General features: G+C 50.3%; 1 protein-coding gene across 1 annotated transcript; it reads right to left on the bottom strand.

The window, feature by feature from the left end:
* Nucleotides 1-2718: 2718 nt before the first annotated feature.
* MAML1 (mastermind like transcriptional coactivator 1) lies at nt 2719-23925 on the bottom strand. Its single transcript, XM_077746331.1, has 6 exons — nt 23844-23925; nt 18490-18566; nt 14086-15498; nt 10932-11171; nt 8710-8806; nt 2719-6234 (listed from the first exon to the last, which is right to left on the bottom strand). The coding sequence occupies exons 1-6, from the start codon at nt 23923-23925 to the stop codon at nt 5255-5257; spliced, it is 2889 nt and encodes a 962-aa protein (XP_077602457.1). The 3' UTR covers nt 2719-5254.
* Nucleotides 23926-24357: the final 432 nt, after the last annotated feature.

Genomic DNA, 24357 nt, shown 5'->3' with positions numbered 1-24357 from the left:
GAGAGAGAATGAGCAGGGGAGGGGCAGAGAGAGAGAGAAAGAGAAAAAGAGAGAGACAGGATCCAAAGTGGGCTTTGTGCTGTCAGCACAGAACTCAATGAGGGACTCAAACTCATGAACTGCAAGATCATGACCTGAACCAAAGTCAGATGCTTAACTGACCAAGCCACCCAGCCGCCCCAATTTCCTATTTTTAATAATTATACTGTTGTTGGGATGCCTGGTGGCTCGGCCGGTTAAGCATCTGACTCTTGATCTCATCTCAGGTCTTGATCTTGGGGATCGTTGAGTTCAGGCCCCATGTTGATGTCCGTGCTGGCCGTGTAGCCTACTAAAATAAAAGAAAAAAAATAATCATATAGATGTTGTAAAAGATGTTAACATATGAGGAGGCTGGGTGAACCATATTTAAGCATTCTTTGTACTATTGTAAAAAGCAACTTTGTTGAGTTTTATAATTTACATGCCATAAAATCCACCCGTTTTGTACAATTCAACTTCTAGTAAATTTGCTCAGTTGTACAGAGCATCGCCATGATCTGGTTTTAGAGCAATTTCATCACCCCCAGAAGTCCCGGCCCCAGGCCACCACGGATCTGTTTCTGTCTTTATCGGTTTGCCTTTTCTGGACATTTCACATAAAGGGATTCATTCCTATATTTCTATGATACGTGGTCTTTTGTGTCTACCATAACTTCCCGCGTGTTTGAGATCTTTGTTCTCTTTTCACAACTGAAATTATATCAAAACGAAAAGCCAGAAAAGAACAAAAAAATAAAGATGAATCACACCCTTTCCAGCGTGGGAGGGACTAACATACTACTAAGTAGCTAGTTGGTCTCAAAAGATGGGCTGACTCAGAGGCTCGGCATTGGTCTCCATCACTGGCAGGGTGGACATTTCAGCAGTGACAGAGCTAGAGCAGCCTCGGTGAGTCACAGCCATGCTGCTGGCCTCATGCAGAGCCAGCCCCCTGCCCCCCACCCCCTGCCACCATGGCTAGTCCACTCAAACTTCCTTTTACCAGCATGGGAGGCTTCCACCTAGCTGATTCTACAACAAGCAAGGGTGTCCCCTCTGATTAACGATCAGGGCCAGGGAAATGACCAGGCAGAGCTGTGGATCCAGCCATCCTGCTGTGAGCTGGGCCTGGGGCCAGGACTCCATTTACTGTTACTCCCCTAACCCCACAAGAGTCCTGATGACACTCGACCTCCTCAGGTATCAACGTCAGCTCAGACCCTGTGTCCAAGTGCAATCCTAAAGCAGCTCCAGGTATTCCTCTTCCCTGGGGTAAGAATGGTTCTGAGTAAATGGCTGGAGGCCCCTCTGGGAAGGACCAGGACAATCGCTACTGCACCCCTCACAGCCATGTGGGAGAGGCCTCCCTCATGAGATCTGGCTTCTCCTCTGGGCAAGGGGTTCTGAGTCTGAGAACTGCCTCCTGTCTGGAAATTGGGTGATGTTTCATGACTTCATCTTGGGGCAGCTTCCCTCAGCCATGCAGTCAACAGTCCCTGGAGTCCTTCTGGTTGTATAACGGAAGCCAACCCTGCTATTTGCCCCTGGCCGCACCAAGACCCATTCATAACTCCCTAGCTCTCTGGGTCTGGTCCTCCCTCCTGGCCTCTGAGAGACCCACGCTACCCCCTGGTCCTACTGCTGTGGGGTCTTCTCGATCCCATTGCTATCAGGCAGCCCGGTTCTGTTACAATACCTCCTCCTGTCAGTCTGGGCCTCAGAGGAATGGCCACCCAGCTTCTCAACAATGTGGTGCCTCTTTCTTTTTGGTAGATGGAGGTTGTCTGGGTCCCTCTGTGGAACAGATCTGGCTGGCGGGCATTATTTAGCCATCACAAATACAGAATTATGTCCACTCGAACACGTAGAACTTAAGTGTCTTATTGCACAGTCAAGGAGCAAAAAGAAGAAATGGCATGGGGGTGGGGGCAGGTAATAGATATTTTGATATTTTTTTTACTCTTCGGAACGAAGGACCCCCTAGATCCTCCAGCTCTGAGGACAACATCATGAGATAACACGATGGGTTCATCTGCAGCTCTTGACCTAGAAGATGACAGCATGTGGTTGGGCTCTGTCACCCATTATAGAGAAGCTGGGTACTGAAGAAAAGTATGGAACCGGGCATAACTGGCTGGCTCAGACAGCTGAGGACTTTGGCTCCGATCATGATCGGTCATGATCTCACGGTTCGTGAATTCGAGCCCCACATCGGGCTCACTGCTGTGTCAGTGCTGAGCCTGCTTCCTGCTTTGGATCCTCTGCACCCCCCCGCCCCTCCCCCACTCTCACGTGCTCTCAAAATTGAATAAACATTTAAAAAAAAAGTTAACTAAATGGGACCTGGAGAGCTGCTCTGAGGGTAAGCCTAAGAGTTTCAAGTGAAACCTTTAAACTGCTAAGGACCTGGATTATCCCTCAGTTATCTGGTCCACCTCCATCCATTAGACACAAGGGCAGGGCTGGGCCTCGGAGAGGAGTGAGGCTGGTGGTCCTAAGTCCTACCCTCCTACCCATCATCAAGTAAAAGGAGTTACTCTGAGGTAAACCAAACCCCACATCCCCTCTCCCTCCACTGAAGGGGGTAAATTGCCAAAGGAAATCAGCCACTGAACAAAGAAGCCGCGTCCAGGTCCACCTCCTGTCTCCTACGCTGCGGGCGCAGCCATGGGAAGCCAAATACACAAGCGGTTTCCATACTAGCAAAATACTTTTATTGTTTTATAATGATAAAAGAAGGAGAGTAAAGATTTCTTTTTGGTGTATACCAGAGTTAAGGGCAGTAGGAGAATAAGGGGATTAATAGGACTTTTATGTACTTTGATGACAACAGAAAGTTAACAATACCGACAGTTTGCCATAAAACTTATCACAGCTCCCCCAAAACACATATATAAAGGATCATAGTTTTAAAATCTATAAAAGTAAAAAATATACAGTCAGAAACTCTAACGCTTATTTCCTCTTTAATATAAAATTGTAAACATTTATTTACACAAAGCAAATGTGTATAACAAAGTCCGAGCACCCTTTTCTTGTGAGTCATGGCTCCTGGAAGAGGGACGTGCACTGAAGCGGAGTCTCCTCCCCTGGCTACCCAGAAACCAGATTCATAAATAAAGCCACGGGCAGCTCCCGGGAGGGGGGGGACCCCCAAGCATCACATTTTATTGCTCCGACACTGCAGCGAGAAGCCTGCTGTCTGTCCGGCGGCCCGAGGGCTAAGGCAGGGGCAGCCCTCCCCGGGAGGGGACAGAGGTTTTCGGCCAGGGGGAGAGCAGGAGAGGAACGAGGAGCCATCACCAGCCTGCAGCCTGCTATTTTTGGTAGAAAACCGCTGAAGTCCCCCTCTTCCCCTTCAGACTGGGGAACTCACTAGGAGGGTGGAGCCTTCACTGGCTTTAAGATTCGTTCCCTTCTTTGAGAGCTAAATTCAGCATGTGGGGAAGGCAGGGAGGGTGCTTAAAGGGGAAACGGCCCAGACACCACCCAAGGTGGCAAATGGCTATTAGAGAAGAGATCTGAGGGCCCAACTACCCCCGTGAAAGGCACTGCTGGTGCAAAATAATTACCCCTGTGTGTGCGACCCTTCGTCCCCTCAAAGCCACACGGGCTGCCCATGTGGGTCTCCTCCTTGGTTCAACTCTACACAGGACACCCCTTGAGTCACCCACTTTAGACTCCAGGGAAATAAACACGGGCCTGCGGTTTCTCTGGAGACCACTCTGCCTGGAAGCCACTCTCTTCAGTGTCCTATTTTCTCTCCAACACTGTTTACAAGGGTCTCGCCCTGCACTTACCATTTTGCTTTCGTTCTAACCGAAGTGCTCTCTCCATCTTTGTTTTCCATAAACAGCCCACGGGGAATACTCTGTTCTGCGAACTCTCAGCTTAGCCAAAGTCCATTAATTCATAGACTTTCAAAGAGAAATCCACTCCAGTCTTTAGAAAGGATGTATTAGTGTTATAAAGCCATTCTCTTCAAAAAGTGCAAGTCATCTGACGAGGGAGAGCGGCAGAAGTGGTCAAAGAGTGGACTTCTCTCCTCCAGCCTGGCCTGCGGCCTCCCTGCCCCACGGCGCACACCTCTCTTCCTCCTTCCCCCGAACCTTTGCTTTCTGGGGAGGGGACACCTCCCGGCTACTACTACAATGCCGGGGTCCCTAAGGAATTGTAATGACTCTTTCCCTCTAGTCTAGTAATGTGTTGCCTTAAAGAGGTTTTCCATCCGGGCTGGAGAGACAGAGAAGGGGAGGCAGAGAGGTCATGGGAACTGCAGGCGGGGTGAAGGAAAGACGTCTGTGCACAATAATGATCACCTTCCCGATGCATTAAATACAAGTTTTCAGAGAAACTGCAGAAGGGGAGGGGGGGTTTACAACCAAAGGGGACACAAGAATCCCAAAGATTCCATCTTGGCATTTAGCCTGGGGACGGCCTGGGGTCCTGGAAGCACAGCATTCTGGAGGAGGGGGAGGTGGGGGAGGAGGAGAAGGAGGAGGAGGAGGAGGAGGCAGCAGCGGCACAGCTGGAGTGACTGCATCTATGTCACCAGCTCTGCTATCTCGCGGCATCCTGTTCCTTTTTGGCACATGCAGTCACAGCCTGTATTGACGGAAGTGATTGCCCGGGGACCCTCCCTTTCCCCTGAAAGCGGACAAAGAGCAGGAATAAAAAGGGCTCTTAACCAAAAGGAAACCCTAGGCTTCCAATGCCAATTCCAAAATCAATTTAAACCACCACCTATCCTAATCTGTTTTAAAATCTTAAAAAAAAAAAAAAATCTTCTCTATGCTACAAATCGCAAATGGTTCTGCTATATAAAGTTGCAACAAAACCTGTCCCCAACACTGGGGCAAGAGGAGAAATCTTGGATTAAGTCAACACGATAGCAGAGATTTTTATAAGCCTGCCATCGTGGGGTTTCACCGTTCTTACTGTTGGTTTTTTGGTCATTTGGATAGAAAACCACTCTAGAACCCCATCCTGCTGTCCGAACACCAGGCAACGAATGCCAGCAGATGGGCTGGGGCCAGCCCTCCGGACCACAACTGCTGGCTGGGAGCCGAGCGCCCCGCAGACCCTAGCCTGGCCAGGCCTCCGCCTGGGGCTCTGGCTCTACCCACCCAGCTCCCTGGGCCATGCGCTTTTGGTCCAAAGTAGTTGCTCTTTTTTGAATCTGAGACTAAAAATAGAGGCCGTGTGAACACTGAGAACACTTTAAATCCTCCAGTTACTGAGGCCCTAAAAGGTCGTCCAGATCGTTCATCCACTCCTCCGAAGTCCTGTTCTTCAGCAGGGAGTCGATCAGGTCGGCGTCTCCGGCCATGCCGGCCAGCCCGCTGCTGCCCGGCTGCCCGCTGTAAGCAAAGGGCAGCTCCTGGCCCGCGGTCCGCACGGGGTAGGCCTGAGTGCAGTGCAGCCCCGCCCGGCCGCTCATCGATGGCGCGGGGCTCTGGCTGAAGGCCCCCAGCTCGGCTGCGGCCGGGCTCAAGCCCGGCAAGCCCTGCTGCGGGGCTCCCTGGGGAGGTGCTGGGGCAGGTGCTCCGGTCCTCTGCTGCGCGCTCACAGGGGGCAGCATGGACCCCGCCGCGGCTGCCGAGCTCATGGGGGCCATGGGCCTGCTGGGCATCGCCTGGGAGAACTGGGGGCTGGACATCTTCAGGTGGGCCTGCTGCATGTGGAAGCTCGAGGCTGCCGTGAAGGGGCTCGCGCTGTTGTTCCCTGGGGTCTGGCCACTCAAGTTCGGCATTCCCTGATGCTGCCACGAGGGGTTCTGGCCTCCCATGGCAGCCGACACCCTCGGGACCTGTGGCTTCGATAAACCAGAGTTCAGGGTCCCCTTACTGTGCTGCTGGGGGAGGCCAGAGCTTCCCAGGGAGTTCTGCCCATAGGCAGCGGAGACTGAGGTGCTCTGGCCCACGCCGGTCTGCCGTGGAATGTGGGCATGTCCGTTGGAGGCCTGTGGCGGGGGCTGGCCGACTATCTGGGTTATGCCGGAGGCCAGGCCATACAGACTGCTCTGTGGCAGGCTCTGGGAGCCAGGGAACTGAGCCACACCCCGGTCCTGCTGGCCTGAGTTTGAGGGGAGAGAGGAAACCGAAGTGTGTCCCGGGCCCATTGGCATCAGATTCCCGGCCTGAGGGAACGCTCGGGGACAGCCGGGGTTCGAGGCACCCAAGTTGTTCATGCCAGGCACGGCAGCAGAGGACCCTGGAAGACAGAAGAGAGTCCGTCAACCAAGCTGGCATTTCCTGGACCACTGCTGCGGAGAAATCTGTAGGACCTGAGCTGCAGCTGCTATTCTCTGGCATGGAAGGCAAAATCAGAAACCTGGACATCTTATGGTCCGTGGAACCTTAAAGTTGACAGCCCTGGGGGCCAAAGGGAAGCAAGTTTCCCACGTGGTGGAATGGAGGCCAGTCTGGAGCAATGAGGAATTAAAGACAGGCTCAGAGGAAGGGGCAAAACCCCAGGGCGGGGAAGCCAGGAGACTCGATGATTCACCCTTCCAAGGCCCACCCGATTTTTGCTCCGTGGGAGGCCCATGCCAGCCCGGGGACTCCCAGATGGATACGGCCCTGGGTCAGCCTGCAGGAGGCAAAGGCTCCATGCGGTGAAACAGGGTTACACCAATGGCTGGGCATCGGGTCTGAAGGTTCAATGCCTGGGAAGATATGGGGAGGGCTTCAGAGAGATGGTGACAAACAGACTGGCTTTTAAAAGAGTCGAAGAAAGGGTGCCTGGGCAGCTCAGTCAGTTAATTGACTTCAGCTCAGGTCATGATCTCATGGTTCATGAGTTCACTCCCCGTGTCAGGCTCTGTGCTGACAGCTCAGAGCCTGGAGCCTGCTTCAGATTCTGTGTCTCCCTCTCTCTGTTCCTCCCCCACTCTCTGTCTCTGTCTCTCAAAAATAAAGAGTAAATAAATAGATAAAAGGGTCGAAGTTTAGCAATTTCACCATTTGGAGAAAAAGAATATTCTAGACAGATAAGAGAGTGTGTGCAAAGGCACAAATTTATGAGAGGTGGTCTGTATGGGGAGCCCCATGGCCGGGGCGCAGGGAGGGCATCTCGCTGGTTAGAGGTACAGCTGGAGAGATGTCCGTGGTCAGACTTAGAAGAGCTGTGGCTGCCACAAGAGGGGCAGGGTTGCAAAGTCCCAGGGTGAGTGAGCCACTGCAGTGGTTCTGGGGCTGGACAGGGGATGCTCACATCACTTAGGTGAGAGGTGCACCAGCTATGGCACTGGGGGTAAGGGGGTAGGAAGAGGGAGAGTGTGAGATCCCATTCTTGACGCCACGGAACAACAAGTGACTAAGGGAGGGACCAAAAGCGGCCAATGCTAACTGAGCACCTGATCGATGGGCACTGCATGGGGAAGATGGCCTGGAAGAGGACAGAGAGGTCCTGTCCTCAGGGAACCTGCTGTCTGGGGCTCTGTCTTAAGCAATGGATGCACGGTGACAATACTCACCAAGATGGGTTTCTGCGGGTGGGGGGTACTATTCAGGGGCTGGCCATTGACTGAGCTCTTTGTTCCTCCTCTCCCTCTCTTCACCAGCACCTAACTAAGAAGTGGGCTGAGGAACAGAGGAGGGTGGAAATGGTCTGTTTCACTCTCACTGAGAGCCCAGAACCACATGAGACAGGATGGAGGCAGGAAGGCCGGCTGAGGCCCAGGCTCCCGGGAAGCCAGCAGATATCAGCTCCCCGGTCTGGTCAGCACACACGTAAAACCCTAGTCAGGAGTGCACAGCCAGGGGGCGCTTGGGGGGCTCAGTCGGTTAAGACTCTTGACTTCGACTCACGTCATGATCTCATGGTTTGAGTTTGAGCCCTGCGCCGGGCTCTGTGCTGACAGCTCAGAGCCTGGAGCTGCTTCAGATTCTGTGTCTCCCTCCCTCCCTGCCCCTCCCCTACTCACACTCTGTCTCTCTCTCTCTCAAAAATAAATACACATTAAGGAGCACACAGCTGTCCTCAGCTTTCCCTGGGACGCTTGAGAGTGAGAGTCGATGACCAAAAACGGGGCAGGTTTTGAAGACACGGCAAGAATTGCTAGGAAGGCAGGTGCGGCCAGGTTTTACTGGCTATGGCGACCAAAGTCTCTCTGAGTTTCTCGAGTGACGGCCTGGGCAAGGGCAGTCAGACTCCCTTGCGTGTCTGAGCTGCAGTAGCCGAGACCTCAGAGTGTTTCCTGCCCTTCTGTGGTCTACTGTCCGCGGCTAATGCTCCCGTCTGCGACACCAAAGTGAGCGGACAGGAAGAGAGAGCAGAAGCAAAAGGCCACACAATCTACACTTAGGCCCTCCTTATCTGGAAAATAAGAGAGCTATTTTTTTGAAGGCACATAACAGCAGAAGCAAAGAACCTTCTTAAGAATTATAGAAGCCATTTCCTGTCGATAAGCTAGCCTCCAGCTAGAAATGACTGTGTGTCCAAAGACCACACAGCCAGAGTGCTGACCAAAGTGGTCTGCGCCTGCGGCCCTCTCCTCCCGGCCTGCAGGGGAACCAGAAGGCCAGGCTCCATAGGCAGACCTGGGTTCACAGAAGCAAGTGAGTCTACTTAGCCCCGCATACAGGGGGGCTGACAGCAAAGAGCCAGTACCAGCCGAACAGACCAGGTGCTCTGTCCTGGGCCTGTCCCTGATGCTCGACTCCGCCGCCCCAGACGCTCCCTCACCTGTGAACTGTCCAACCTGCTGTGGGAAGGTGCTCTGGGTCGGGTCTTGGTACTGGGGAGGTGGGCGTGTCAGGTGGCGCTGAAACTGCTGCTTCTCCTAGAAAATGCCAAGCACAACAGAATAGTGCAATCAGACCCACATAAAATAGGAATGACTGTCAGATCCGAGAAAAGTAAGCTGCTACGTTTGTTACTCACGGAAGGGTTCCTGTGAAGATAACATTTGTGGTTTCATTTGGGGGCTTTTTAAATAAATTGTATGAAACAGAAGGACAGGGCAGATCCAAAGGGCAATGATTAAAAAGAAAAAAGGCGGTGTATCAGTTTAAAAAAACACCAGGAGAGGGGCGCCTGGGTGGCTTGGTTGAGCGTCCGACTTTCGCTTAGATCATGATCTCGCGGTTCGTGGGTTCGAGCCCCGTGTCGGGCTCTGTGCTGACTGCCAGCTCAGAGCCTGGAGCCTGTTTCAGTCTGTGACTCCCTCTCTCTCTGACCCTCCCCTGCTCACGCTGTCTCTCTCTCTCTCTCCTAGAAATAAATAAAAAACATTAAATATAAATAAATAAATAAATAAACAAACAAACAAACAAACACCAGGAGAGCAGATCAGGGAAATGCAAATCGAAGCCACGATGGTCCACCTCTTCACACTCACAAGGATGGCTAGAATCAGAGAGACCAGTCCAGCTAAGGTAGAGAGAAACCGGCACCCTGGCACGCCACTGTGGGACCGCAGAATAGTATGGCTGCCCTGGAGAGCCATTTGGCAACCCCTCGCAACGTCACATGTCAGAGCCATCATATGCCCCGGCATTTCCACCCCTTGGTACACACTGAAGACAACTGAAAACCTATGTCCACAAACAGGGGAAACAACCCAACTGTCTATCAGCCGATGAGTGGATAAATCAAAAGAAGCTTTTCCAAACGACAGAATACGATCCAGCCACAATGAGGAAGGAACGCTGACACGGGCCACAACACGGGCGATGGCTTTTATTGGGCAGGTGAATTCTTTTTAGGGGTGCACACTGGTGAAGGAGAGTGTGCTGATGGCTGCACAACTGTGTGACTGTACTAAAAACCACTGAACTATACACTTTAATGGGTGGATCATACGTCACATGAACTATATCCTGATAAAGCTGTTGTCTTAAAAAAATGGCAGAAATGGAACACCTGGGTGGCTCAATTGGTTGATCATCAGACTTTTGCTCAGGTCATGATCTCCCAGTTCATGAGTTCAAGTCCCCGCATCAGGGTCTGTACTGACAGTACAGAGTCAGCTTGGGATTCTCTCTCTTTCTCTTTGCTCCTCCCCTGCTCGCTCGCTCTCCCAAAACTAAAAAAAGTTAAATAAACTTTTAAAAATAAGTAAATATGTATAATAAATAGAAGTATTATATACACGAGGCAGCCATGTGGGCTTTAAAGTTGTCCGCAATCACCTTCACCTTCTGGGTAGCTGGTTCTTCCCTTACTTTGACTCTGAAGACAGAATTTAAAATCCTGAGAGCTCTTGTAAGCTTGGTGCCTTCACACATACATTACACCTGGCGATCAAGCAGGTGAACTGCAGGACTTGGCAGGGGCTTGTCGGGCCTGATTCTAGAACTCCAGGACTTCTGGGACATTTTCATTTCCCTGTGTCGTATTCTGGCTGATGACACACTCTGTATTTACAACAAAGCTGGGACCTGCAGTGAACTGGCAGACCAGTAAGCTCGGTCCTTTGGCAGTTGTAGACAGGGACATGGAAAAATATCCCCAACAAATAAAGTTTTAGCTACACATTTGCCTTCACTGATCGTCAAGTGACAGTAAAGCTACTTCTGACACAGGCTACTACTGTCCGAGAAATGCTACACTCCTGGAAAGGGCTTTTAAAGGGCAAAGGACATGCAAATGAGTGTGTGCATGCAGGCACACACACACATATACGCTGGAGCTTAGTGCATGCACACACACATGCTGGAGCTGAGCGCACGCATACACACACACACACACACACTAGAGCTGAGCGCACGCACGCGCACACACACACACGCTGGAACTGAGTGCATACACACACGCTGGAGCTGAGCGTGCGCACACGCACACACATATGCTAGAGCCGAGCGCTCACACACGCACACACAAAGGAGCTGACAGCCACGGCAGTGAGTGGGGCGGCAGGTGAGCGTGGGGGTGCAGGGGGGGGCGCCGTGCACCTCCTGCTTTACCTGTTCTGCCAGAAGCTGCTGCTGCCTTTGTAAGAACTGCTGTTGCTGCAGGTGCTTCTGTTGCTGCTCCCTCTGTTTCTGTTGGTCCAAAAGCAACTGGTGCTGCTTCATTACCGCCGCCTGCTGCTGGCTACTGAGATAGGGGGCGCTGCTGTGAGTGCTGGCCACAGATGCGGCGGGCGGCTGGCTGCCTAGGCCGGCAGCCTGGGCCGGCACGGGAACACTGGGCGGGTTCTGCTCCTGTCAACACAGGTAAGAGGGCTTCAGGTCAGGGGGACACGGTGAGCTCTGCCTCTGCCTCACTCGGGGGCTGGGCCAGAGACCAAGAGAGCTGACACCCGAGCATCCAGGCNTCTCTGCGACTCCTGCAGATCACCGGTGGCAAAGGTGTGATTTTACATTTAGGCTCACATTTGCATGCGTTAGTTCCAGAAGGCAAATGGAGCCTATAAACGCTCACTTTCTTGAATGTGTGAGTGCAGATGGGCCCCCAGAGGAACACTCTGAGGGACTCTGATTGATGGAGACGCCATGTTCCAAGTGTACAAACCTTGGGTCCCCGGTGCTGGGACTTCCCTGAACTGCCTGAAATTGTATCACATGTCCATCTGTGTATGGCATTTTCCTGAGAAGAGACTGCTTGGCTTTTGTCAGATATTTACACTAAAAAAATACTGAGGGTCAATGAAAACTTTAATATTCTCAATTATTACATGGACCAAAAGTGAGAGTCATGTCAAAGGCTACACAACATTATCTTGTCATGACTTACAATTTTTAAATTGTGGGAAAATTTAACTTGAAATGGAAAAAAGGTAAAAGGCAATGATCATTTAAGCAAGTTCAACTTTTTGAGCTCCTTTCTAGTTCTGGTATGTGCATATATTTAATCTTTACAAGAGTCTAATCTTAGAGCAGACAGGTCCTAAGGTAATGTCCTCATCCTACGCACCAGAAGCTTATGGCCCACAAGGGTGCTTTGTGAGGCCCTCAGGGCTACTGAAATGGCAGTTATCATCATTTTTTTAAAACAGTTTATTTATTTTGAGAGAGAGAGAGAGAGAGAAAGAGAGAGAGAGAGAGAGAGATCCCAAGCAAGCTGTACACTGCGCAGAGCCCAAGGTGGGGCTCAATCTCACAAACTGTGAGACTATGACCTGAGCCGAGATCAACAGTCAGATGCTTAACCACTGAGACATGCAGGCGCCCCCAGTTTTTTAAGGATGCTTTTAGCAGCTATGTAGCAATCTACTGGCTGAAATAAGTGGAAGTATCAACATTTACACATGTACTCTCTCCTGCTGACTGTTGGGAAATGCTTAAACAGCTTCTAGTTTCTGGCTATAAGAAATAATGATGCAATTAATATCTTCTATATAACTTTCCTTTTTTTGTTGGGATGATTTCTTGCAGAGGTATCATGTGTCGATACTTATTAACTCTTATGGCTGATGAAAAAAAAAGGGGCGCCTGGGTGTCTCAGTCAGTTAAGCATTCGACATTTTTTTTTTTTTGAGAAAGCAAGCATGCACAAGTGTGGGAGGTACAGAGAGAGGGGAGGGGGGACAGAGGATGTGAAGCAGGCTCTATGCTGACAGCAGTGAGCTCAATGTGGGGCTTGAACTCATGAACCATGAGATCATGACCTTAGCCGAAGTCGGGATGCTCAAATGACTGAGACACTCAGGTGCCAATGCATCCTTCTCTTGATCTCAGCTCAGGTCTTGATCTCAGGGGTCAGGAGTTCAGGCCCCACGTTGTGCTCCATGCTGGACATGGAGCCTGCTTAAAAGAAAAAAAAAAGGGGGTGCCTGGGTGGCTTAGTCGGTTAAGCGTCCGACTTTCGCTTAGGTCGTGATCTCGCGGTTTGTGGGTTCGAGCCCCGCGTCGGGCTCTGTGCTGACTGCCAGCTCAGAGCCTGGAGCCTGTTTCAGTCTGTGACTCCCTCTCTCTCTGACCCTCCCCTGCTCACGCTGTCTCTCTCTCTCTCTCTCCTAGAAGTAAATAAAACATTAAAAAAAAAAAAAAAAGATCTTTCTCTCACCAAATTACTTCCCACGAGCAGTGTGCCCATTTACATACCCTCACCAGTACAGGAGCATCAATTTTCTCATTATTATTACCAGTACTGGATTTTGTAATTTTAAAAATTTTATAAATACACAAAAGTACCCACAAAGGTATTCACCGCAGGCTTGCTTACAACCAGGAGATGATGAAGTACTCAACACGAAGGGCACGAGCCACGTGCCACAACCGTTGTCACACAAGTGCTAACGAGTATCAAGGAACATTTGTAGACATATGTAGACAAGGAAGATAGTCCGGGACACACTGTGGAGTGAGGGAAGCATGTGTGCTCTACTCTCTCTTGGAGGAAGTCAGGGAACGAGCCCTAGCCATTGCCAGGGAAGAGACATTTTAGAACACACCTGAACAGGAGTGGAAATGCAAATAACGACCATGATAAAACTGGTCCCTGACCCTTCTCCACCTATAAGCTATATGACTCTGCCAGGCTCGAGCGTTGTGACTAAATAACAACAGAGTTTAGAGGTGTTGGGGAACAGCTCTCTCTCACCTTACTAAATCTTAAGGTATTTTGAACACAGAAATCTGAAAAGTGGTTTAAAGAAAAACAACAGGGGAGCCTGGGTGGCTCAGTCAGTTGAGTGTCAGACTTGTGATCGGCTCAGGTCACGATCTCACAGTCATGGGATCAAGCTCCACATCAGGCTCTATGCTGATGCCACAGCGCCTGCGTGGGATTCTCTCTCTCCCCCTCCCCTGCTCATTCTCTCTCAAATAAACAAACTTGGAAAAAAAAAAAGCAACGCCTCTAGGAAGCACATTAAATGTGATCTTTACCTGCAAAATACAGCCATAAATGACTTATTTTCAGTTGTGCGGCATGCAAGGGACACTAGGCAAAGTGCAGTGTCAAATGTATGGAAACTTGAAACCAAGTTATACTAGGGACTTTTACCCGATTTTCATTTATTCAGAATCATCCCTGGTTTGCCTGACTGATTTTCACTCTCCACAGACCCGAGGACGACCGTGGCTGCTCCCTCCCACCCTCTTTTCCCCACCTATCCGGGGACCTAGCGCCCATGGGGATGCAGAGTGACAGAGAGGGAAGCCACGCGCTCACCTGGCTAGGGGGAACCAGTGATCGGAAGGACATATTTCCTGGCTTTGGTTTCATCAGAAACAGGGCGTTTTGCTCGTTGCTCAGATGAGGCAGCTGCTGGGGAAGATAAGCCATGAGGGCGGTCTTGCTCTGGCCGGATGCAGGGCCACCTTGCCCACAGTCTGCTTTGTAATGCGAAAGGGGTTTGGTGTTGCCGTAGTCCAGCACCGACCCTTGGTTAGTCACGGCATTCTGATTTAAGGTGCTCGGCGGCTGGTGACCCAGCAGGTTCACGTGGCTGGGCGGGAGGTAGGGGCCTCCGGGCCGAGGTGAGCTCTTGTTCACACTGGGCATCATGAGCAGTTTGGAGTTGGTGAAGTCCTGCTTGTAGCCGGGAGGGCTGGCGGGCTTCTCCATGGGATAAGGGACATTCAAGGGGCTGTGGGAGGGACCCGTCTGCTGCCACGTGGACATCTGGCCTGGGGCTGGCGCAGGGGCGCCCTGCTGCGGGTTCTGGAGCATCTGCTCCCGCTTCTGCTTGGCGGCGATCTGCTGCAGCTGGTGGGCGGAGGACAGCTCTGAGGCCCCTCCTGGACCCTGGCTGGGCAACACCACGCTGGAGAGGGCTCTTTGTGCGTTCTGGGCCTGGGCTGATGCCGGCATCAGGCTGGGACTGGAGTTGTCTGCCCCGGGCTGACCAGACGTGTGGAACAGAGGCTGGGCGCCCCCAAGGCTGGGTGAATCTGTGCTCACGGGGCCGGCCGAAGGCCCCATGAAGGTCTGTCCTGCAGACCCTGCCCTCACCTGTGGAGAGCCTAACTGTTCTTGTTCAAAGGCTGCTGGAGAGAATTCTGTCTTAATATTAATGTCCTGTGCCAAGGGGGTCTGTGTGGCAGAACCAGAACACTCTGGGTCCTTCTTTTCTTCAAAGTCCTCATTAAACAGATCCTTCATGTCTTCATCAGGCACCGACCTGTTCAGCTCCTCGATGAGCTCCTTCCACTCCTGCTCGTTCAGATTGAGGTCAGGCATGAGGTTGCTTTGAGATATGGAGCCTCCGGCCCCCGCGATCATGCAGGGCAGGTCATCAACGGGCTCCTGCTTCAGTTCTTTATTCAGGCTCAGAGGAAAGGGCTCGCCGGGGTTGCTGCCTCCGTTCAAGTGGAGGCTGGAGTCTGCCAGACACTTCTTACTGATGGAGTCAAGCCCAAGTGAGTGCTTCCCACTGGCCTGAAGGGCCTCTGCGCCAGGCTTGTCGGGCTGCCCCAGGGGAGAGGTTGGAGGCAAGCCATTGGAAGCGACAGCTACTCCCAGAGGGGCCTCTCGGCGGGTCTTCTTGTGTCCAGGGAAGAGATCTCCGTAGCCATTCTGTTGTTCGCCATTCTGAGGGGAGGTGGTACTATCAAGATTTCTCTTCACTGTGTCGTGCAGATGCTGCAAAACACGGACGAGAGTGATTCAATACACAATGCCATGGGTGAGCCCCCTCTCCACCCCGCTTCTAACAGTGACTTAAATCCGGGGCCCAGATCCCCGCAGTGTGCTCCTGCTGATTCTCTGGTCTAATTTCCACTCCCCGCTCCTGCGAACACAGCCCCACTTCCCCTGCAGGGCTTCGTCTCCCCCTCCCAGGTCCCATGGCTTTGCCTGCATCAGGACGGCTGGCTCAGCTGCAGGAAAGCAGCCTGGCTTCAGTCAGCACGTTAGCCCCTGGACTTCTGTAGCCCTCTCTTTTTGCAGGACACAGGCCTGATGCTGCCCCATGGCCATCCAGTCCGAGGGTGTGCCCAAGACTGGGGTCAATGAGAAAGAACAGAAGACACCTGTATGTTCTTGAGGGCATCAGGCCTAAGTTCTAGTTCTAGTTGTATGTGAAACCAGCCATGCCCTTGGTCTTTTCACTTAGGGGAACCAATAAACTCCTTGTGTGCAAGATGACTTTTAACTTGGACTTCTACTGCTTTCAGCTGAAGGAGCCCTGGCTGCTACAGGTTCTCTCTCAGGCCTTGGTGGGGGGTGTTCCATGGGCCACTTTTCATGCCCTACCCAGCCTTTCAAGGAGCCATTGCCCGGCTCCACCCCTCCTCCCCAGGCAGGGCTGCTCCCTCACGTGCCCACTTACCTCCTTGCCAACCCATCTTCCAATCTCCTGTGCCCAGTCACCAGCTCCCACAAAGCCCGCCACTCCTCACCAAGACCATTCCTTTGAAAACAGCTGGTCTGTCTTGCACTGTTATTCTTGCTCCCCCACCCCCACCCCCGCCATTCTCCTCAACTAGATTTGTTCAGTGAACCCTATTAACGGTCTACCTTGTGCCAGGGACAAGTGCTGTGTGGATATCAAGACAAGCGAGGTGGTTGCCATGGTCTTCATGGGCTTCCAGTCTTCTAGGACATGGGACATACAGAGACATGGCTACGGAACAAGACAAATGTCCCATACAAGCAGCAGGGCAAAAAGCACCCTGGGGTGAGAGTTCAGGCTCAGGAGTTTCATGACGAGAACGTGATAATGTGAATGGGGAGAAAGAATGTGGTATCCTTCCACTGTTTCCCCAGCCTGTTTTCAACTGTCAGGACAGGACTCTGACTCCTCTGTTATCGGAGGTGCCAACACCCAGCCTCTAAACATGGCGCTGGCTGCTCCTTTCCTAGTTTTGTTATGTTTTTGTCCTTTACTCTCCACTATCCCCTATTCCATCCCTCCCTCCTTCCCACTGACCCTAAGCATTTACAAAGTTCCAAGTAATAGCCTTCATTATTATCTTTAAATAGGTTTCAGAGGAGGCACGGCACGCGGTGCAAAGTGCTGATGTCCTGTGGCTGCGGAGAAGGGCTGGACTGGCCCACCACGGCAGCCCTTAGGGCCTGAGCACGAGAGTGCTCTGACCAGGGGGTCCTGCCTAAGGCAACTCCCTGGGCACGACCAGCTCCAGCAGCACACTATATCCTAGATTCAAGTGCGCAGTGAGCAAGAAAACAGTGAGGGTAACTTTCTCAATCCAGAGCCCCAATTCCAATGCTCCCATTGCTTTTTAATCCCCACTTTCAAGACTTTCCTGTTTCTTTACTGTTAAAGGTGACCACACAGAGCTCTATAAATCCCAGCTGAGTCCATATTTCTCTAAATCCATATCTGGGGGGCACCTGGGTGGCTCAGTTGGTTAAGTGGCCAACTTTGGTTCAGGTCATGATCTCATGGTTCTTGGGTTCGAGCTCTGTCGGGCTCTGTGCTGACAGCTCATAGCCTGGAGCCTGCATGGGACTCTGTCTCCTTCTCTGTTCCTCCCCCGCTCGCACTCTCTCTCTCTCTCAAAAATAAATAAATAAATGATTAATAAATCCATATCTGGGTACCTAAGTTAGCTCAGAAAAACTAAGGGATAATAAATAAATGGAAGGGTAGGGCAGAGGTGTAAGCAAAACATGATCTTAGGACCGACAACAGGACGTCTGCTTTACTTTCATGGTGGTTCTCCTGCTTCCTGCTGCCACCTAGGGGTGGGAGGGGGAAGGGGACCATGCTCTTACAATGGACCGTTTCTCTATAAGATCTGAAAAGTTTCCTTTGGGGAAGGCAAAGCTATAAGCATTTAATCGGTCACAAGGAAATCAAAATGAGTTGCTGATTTTTCTTGCATTTTTATTCTTTCTATTGTTTTCCTTTTGGAAAATCATTTGTTCCTCACATCAGCTTTGGGCAGTCTGTAAACCTGGAAGCTGTTTTCCATTTTCCAAAGGGGGAAGATGGAAACCTAGGAGGTCAGGGCACTTGATGAGTCAGCTGGTTGTCCCAGATTAGAAACAGAACCCTTCTTTGCCCTAACAATTATAAAAGCTACCACTCCCTCTTTCAATATCCACATGCAAACAGCTGCAGACATGCTCCAGAGTAACAACTCAATTTTGCAATCCCATTACTTTCAGCCAAAGGAAACACCGGGCCATTTTCTCAACTGCTCACAAAATGTAACTGGAATGATGTAGGCGGGGGTGGAGAGTGTGGAATGTGGTGGCCCTGGCAGATTTTTAAGCCTTGAGCCATTTGCAGGAGTGCCTGATATGTGCAGGGCACTGTAGAGGAAGACGAAGATGAAAAAACCGTGGAGACTAATCTCCAGGAATTTACAACAAAGATGGGAAGACAGCCTCAACAGATTATAAATTATATAAGGACCAACACAAAGCTATAAAGCACACAACTGGCTGCCATGTATGCACACATGTGCTGGCTCTCAGCGTGTCTGGTACTTCTGAGTGCTCAGCTCTTTGGTACCTGTTGTAACTACCAAATGGTCTTGGGTACACAGGGTTCTAGGAGGATCCAGTCCTGGGATAACTCAGCCTGGTGTTCTTTCCTCCTCAAGGGGCTCTGTTAAAGGACACCGCACGCCTGATGGTAAGCTGGAAGCCCTGCATGCTCACCCAGTCCAGTCTCCCACAAAACACCTTGCAGACCCCGAGAGCAACGCTGCTCTGCTTCAAGCTGGAGTTGCCGTACCCTATGGACACCAAATCAGCTTCCCATCCTCTCCCTTCATTCCAGCTTGAGCTTGAGGCACCAGACTTACAGCACAGTCCCTCGTCTAGTCCCTAGAGACTTCCACCAACCGCCACTGAAATTCCGGTGCTGTTTTTGGTCAAACTAACCAAACGAACACCTATAATCTTCCACTGAGCTAACGAACAGATGTGGGGTGGCTCTTTCATCCACATTCCTAACACAAAGGCAGCCACCAGTGCTTTCTGACCCTTCTCACTGGGCATTTGCTCTTCCTCTACCTCTCTCCTGGGTCATCCTCCTATCAGCCAACCGCCACCCACCCCCACCCGAGAGCCAGGACCCTGACCTGCTGCAATATGGCTTTCACCATCTGGGGAGCTGACTGGGTATTGAATGCAGGGTGTGGGTTGGAAAGGAGAATTTAGGGCTGCTTTCCCAGAGGCGAGCAATGATCCTTATGCTATCAAACACAATCTACATTTTTAGTCTTTTCCTCCATCATCTGTCTGTTAATAATTCCCTGCATCTTTAAAATTCTCCTTCCTTGGGCTGCCTGGATGGTTCAGTCAGTTAAGCACCTGACTCTTGATTTTGGCTCAGGTTATTATCTCATGGTTTATGGGTTCGACCCCGTCATTCGGCTTTACACTGAGCGCAAAGCTTGCTTGGGATTCTCTTTCTGCCCTCCTCTCTGCCCCTCCCCTGCTCATAAGCTCTCTCCCTCTCTCTCTCTCAAAATAAATAAACATTAAAAAATATAAGGTTCTCTTTCCTTGTATTTATTTACCACATTATCTTGCTTTCTCTTCTACTTTTCTGGTTGTTTCTTCTAGTGTCCTTTGAGGTAGGTATACCCTTTAAACGAACATGGGAGTCCTCTCCTTGTCACTCTGCACACAGTCTGAGTGATCTTATCCACCCCCATAGCTTCAAATCCCTATGACTGAACATTACACTCAGAATAAACCCAACTGCCAGGGATCGAGTGCTGATCTATCAGCCTTTGCCCTCCATCCAACCTCCTTTCACATATTCCCCTTCACCCCCCACTGTATGGCATGCTTGAGTCACACCAGCCTTCTTCTAGTTCCTCAAAGGAACTCCTCAAAGGCCCCCTCCTTCCTGCCTCAGGGCCTTTGCACAGAGTTCTTCTCTTTTCCTAAAACACTTCTTCCCTCTCACCTCCCTAGGGGTGGCTTAGCTCATAATTTGGGTTCCTTATCTCCTCAAAGTCATTCTCTCAGTCATTCTCCATCCTATATCCTTGTTAATTCCCCCACGGAGGCACTCATGGGAATGCGGCTAGCTTCCCTATTAGAATGAAAAGCAGAGACCTAGTACCTAGAACAGTGCCTGGCACTCAATAAATATTCGTGAATGAATGTGATCTCTCATCCACCATGTCTACAGACCTCCACACTCCTATTTGTCCAACATGGTACCTGGTATGTGGGGTGTACCACAGCTAACTCAGACTTAAATCTGTCTAAACCCGAAGCAGCTTCTCCCCTGTCCTGTCTTCCTTTCTCTGCTCCTGTCTGATAATGTCGCCACCATCCACCTAGTCACATAAATCACAACCAGAGAGCAGTTCTAGCCTTCCTTCTCTACCCCTTCGCATCTAGTCAGGCCCGGCACCCTACTGAGCCCACCACCTCAGCGTTCGTTCCTTGAGTCTACACACTTCTGTCCATTCACGAAAACCAACTTCTCATGCTTGAATTGTTTAAACTAGTCCTGTTGCGATCTCCACCCTCATCCATGCTGCGCCCCATGGTCGGAAGGAGGGCACCGAAGGGCAGATCTGATCCTGTCACCATCCTCCTGCAAGCTTTTCAATGGCACCCTGTTGCCCTCAGGTCTTCGTAACCCCGAGCGAGTGACTGAGCGAGTGTGGATCCACTGACCTTCCGGCTCTGGCTAGCGTCACTCCCCATCAACTCCAACCACACCCAGGCTGTAGGCCAGCCAGCGGTGCGCGTTGCTGGAACACCTCAATCCATGTCAGGTAGCAATTCTGCTAAGGTACTAATCTGAGCCAAGCGCCACAGGGACAAGTCATTACTTCCTTGGTGGCCTTGCTGACCACCCAGCACCTGCATTGAACTCCTCCTGGTTTCAGAGTCTCAGTCAACCTGCAAAGGCACCCTGAGGGCAGAGTCCTTGCTCCTGCTCTGCAGTAGATGGCAGATGGAAGTCAGCTTACGCGGGGCTTCCCCCAGCGTGAGCATTCCGAGGCCACGGGAAGGATCTGCTGCCGATCTCCAAGCACCGCGGCCCGGCCTCCTTCCTGGTCAGCCTGGGACAGGCCCAGAGTAACTCTGCTTCCACCTGTGAAACTGAGCAAGGAGTCCCGCTTGAAACACAGCTGCAGGGAATGAGTCAGAGCTTCAAACTATAAGAAGAGCACCACCCCTACGCCAAGCACGAAGAAGCCCATCAAGCTATTGTTACCAGAAAAACGGGCTGTGCCATGATGGAATCTCTCTCTCTCTCTCTCTCTCTCTCTCTCTCTCACACACACACACACACACACACACAGGCATAAATGATTCTTTGTAAAATATTTTAAAGTTTTATTTATTTTAAATGTTTATGTTTGACAGAGAGACGGTACACCCACACAGGCGTGGGAGGGACAGAGAGAGAGAGAGACGGAGACGGATCCAAAGTGGGCTCGCCAACAGCAGAGAGACGATGCGGGGCTCAAATCCACAAACCTCAAGATCATGACCTGAGCCAAAGTCAGACGCTCAACCAACGGAGCCATCCAGGTGCCCCAATTCTTTGTAAAATATTTTTAAAAAGGAAAATATCACAGAACTGCCTATAATCTGCTACTAAAGATTCCACTTTTAAGATATTATTGGTCTTAATAGTTCAGAATTGTAAGTAATTTAGAAGTATGGCGAGAACTAAAGAGGTCTGTATGCACTATTCCTCGCCACTGAATCCACCTACAAGGACATACTGAAAATGCAAGTCCCAAGAAATGCATTTTCCAGAAAACTTTGTGTTTTGGGAACCAGACATTTTTACCATTGTTTTTAAATTTTTTTTATTTTTTAACAAATTATAGGTTCATATATCAACTATAAAAGAAAAAAGAATCAAGAGTTCATAGGAAATTGCAAAGAGTCTACAGAGAGTAGACTGTGTATCCTTCACCCAGATTCCCCAATGGTTCCCCCACGCACTACTCACCAAGATCCTGCTATGTGCCAGACGCTGCCATGTACAGGTTGAGCAAAAAACAATGGTAAATTCAGATAGGCACTAGGTGTTTACTACACTCTGACAAGGCACTAGGCACTGGGGATAAAAGAACAGTAAGACAGTTCCTGCTCCCCGCAGCTGGGGTGTGACGATGAAGCTGTGGAGAAAGCAGGACGCAGGATTAGGGGAGGAAGGAGAAGGGGCACCTGAGGTAGGTACTGAAAGAACAAAGAAGTCCTCCAGAAGTAGGGGCAAGCCATACCAGCTGAGAGGCAAAGGCAAGGACACAGAAATGAGCACTGAGTGGGAGTGGACACGAGGAGGCAAGCAGAAAAAACGAGCAGTAGTTTAATGTTGCTTAAGTGTAAATGGCACAACAGGAAGTGCTGAAAGAGAGAGGCTGCAAATGGACTGTGATGGCCCCAAAATGTTATTTACTAATGTGAAACTTCAAAAAATACACAAAACTAGACAGAACAGTATACTGAACCCTCATTATGCTCCTCACCCAACTTCAACAACTATGAGTATTTGGCTATTTTGTTGCATTTCTACCTCCTTATTCCTCCCATCCCCATCCCTGAAACTGGATTATTTAAGAAACAAATCTTGGGCACAGTATCATTCAATCCACAAATACTTCAGTATGTATCTTAAAAGGTAAAAACTTGGGGCGCCTGGGTGGCTCAGTCGGCTGAGCGTCCGACTTCAGCTCAGGTCATGATCTGGTGGTTTGTGGGTTCCAGCCCCGCATCAGGTTCTGTGCTGACAGCTGAGAGCCTGGAGCCTGTTTCGGATTCTGTGTTTCCCTCTCTCTCTGCCCCTCCCCCATTCATGCTCTGTCTCTCTCTCTCTGTCTCAAAAATAAATAAACTATAAAAACTTTTTTNTGACCTAAGCGAAAGTCGGACGCTTAACCGACTAAGCCACCCAGGCGCCCCCCAAAAAATTTTTTTTAAATAAAAGGTTAAAACTCTTAAAAATATACATGTGTGTATAACATCACAATACTGTTATCACACCTAAAACATTAATAATTATTATCATCACCTCAAAGACATTAGGATGGCTACTATCCAAAAAAACCAAAGTAACAAATGTTGGTGAGGACGTGGAGAAGTCAGAACCCTTGTGCACTGTTGGTGGGAATGAAATGGTACATCTGCTGTGGAAAACAGTATGGTGGTTCCTCAAAAAATAAAAACACAGATTTACCATATTATTCAGCAATATTGTTTTTAAAAGAATTCCATTTCCAAAAGCACTGAAAGCAAGCACTTGACCAGATATTTGTAGACCATGCTCATAGCTGCATATTCACCGTAGCCAAAAGGTCAAAGCAACCTGAGTCCATCAACGGATGAATGAATAAAGAAAACGTGGGCTATCCATACAATGGAATATTATTCAGCTCCACACTGACAACAGAGAACCTGACACAGGGCTCGAACTCATGAACCATGAGATCATGACTTGAGCCAAAGTCGGCCACTTAACCAACTGAGCCACCCAGGTACCCCAGGGAGGGTTATTTTGGAATAATACTTGAGCTCACTTAAAAAAACAACAGATAACTAATTATTGATTAGACCAGAGCTCTCTAGAATCCTCTGGAACTCTATGATTCTGTGCAATCAGGCATTCATAGATAAATATGACAAAAATGCATCATGAACTACTGAAAGCATAATCACCATGACCTTCTCGTGTATGAGGAAATCCTGAACTAATGGAGGGACCGCGCATGTAAGGGTGATTCTCTTCCCTTTCAAAGTCACGCCCTCCCCCCCGGGTCCTCTATCCTATTCGCATGTGGCCTCTTTAAGGGTCTTGCTCATTCCATCAGTGTTTCTTTTCCATCCATCTCTCCTCTCCCTCTTTCCTTCCCTAAGCACTGGCAATACCCTGTGCCTCCCATCTTTTGGCCCCCCATCCTACTCTACATACCATCTGGCTGAGTGCTAAGGGTACAGCTAGACTGGGTTCAAACCCCGGTTTGGTTGCTTAATTGCCGCGTGCTCACAGGCAAGTTACTAAGCATCTCAAGAAGCTTCCTCACCGGAAGAAGGGCTAGGGCTGCTGCTGCTGCTGCTGCTGCTGCTGGGGGGCGGGGACACTTCCTGGGGGGCTGTAAGGCACATCACTACCGCCTACGGAGCAGCTGACAACATGCTCACCAGTCCGCCCATCCTCTCCTTTCTCTCCGGAGCTTCTTCAAAGAGGGCTCTCTGTAGCAACATGGATGGACCTTGAGGGTGTTATGCTGAGCGAAATAAGTCAGGCAGAGAAGGACAAATATCATATGTTTGCACGTATAGGAGGATTAGGAGGAACTTGACGGAGGAACAAGGGGGAGAAGAAGGGCGGAAATGGTGGGGGAAAGGGAGAGAGGCAAACCATGAGAGACTCTTGAATGCTGACAAAAACTGAGGACTGATGGATGTGGGGGGGAGGGGGGAGGGGCATGGAGGAGGACACTTGTGGGGATGAGCACTGAGTGTTATGTGGAAACTAATTTGACAATAAACTATTAAAAAAAAAAAACAAAAAACAAAAAACAAAGAGGGCTCTCT

Source organism: Crocuta crocuta, unplaced genomic scaffold (genome assembly GCF_008692635.1).
Source record: "Crocuta crocuta isolate KB4526 unplaced genomic scaffold, BGI_CrCroc_1.0 scaffold218, whole genome shotgun sequence".
Taxonomy (NCBI): Eukaryota; Metazoa; Chordata; class Mammalia; order Carnivora; family Hyaenidae; genus Crocuta; species Crocuta crocuta.
The sequence above is the reverse complement of the archived record's forward strand: the minus strand, read 5'-3'. Positions and strand labels throughout refer to the sequence as shown.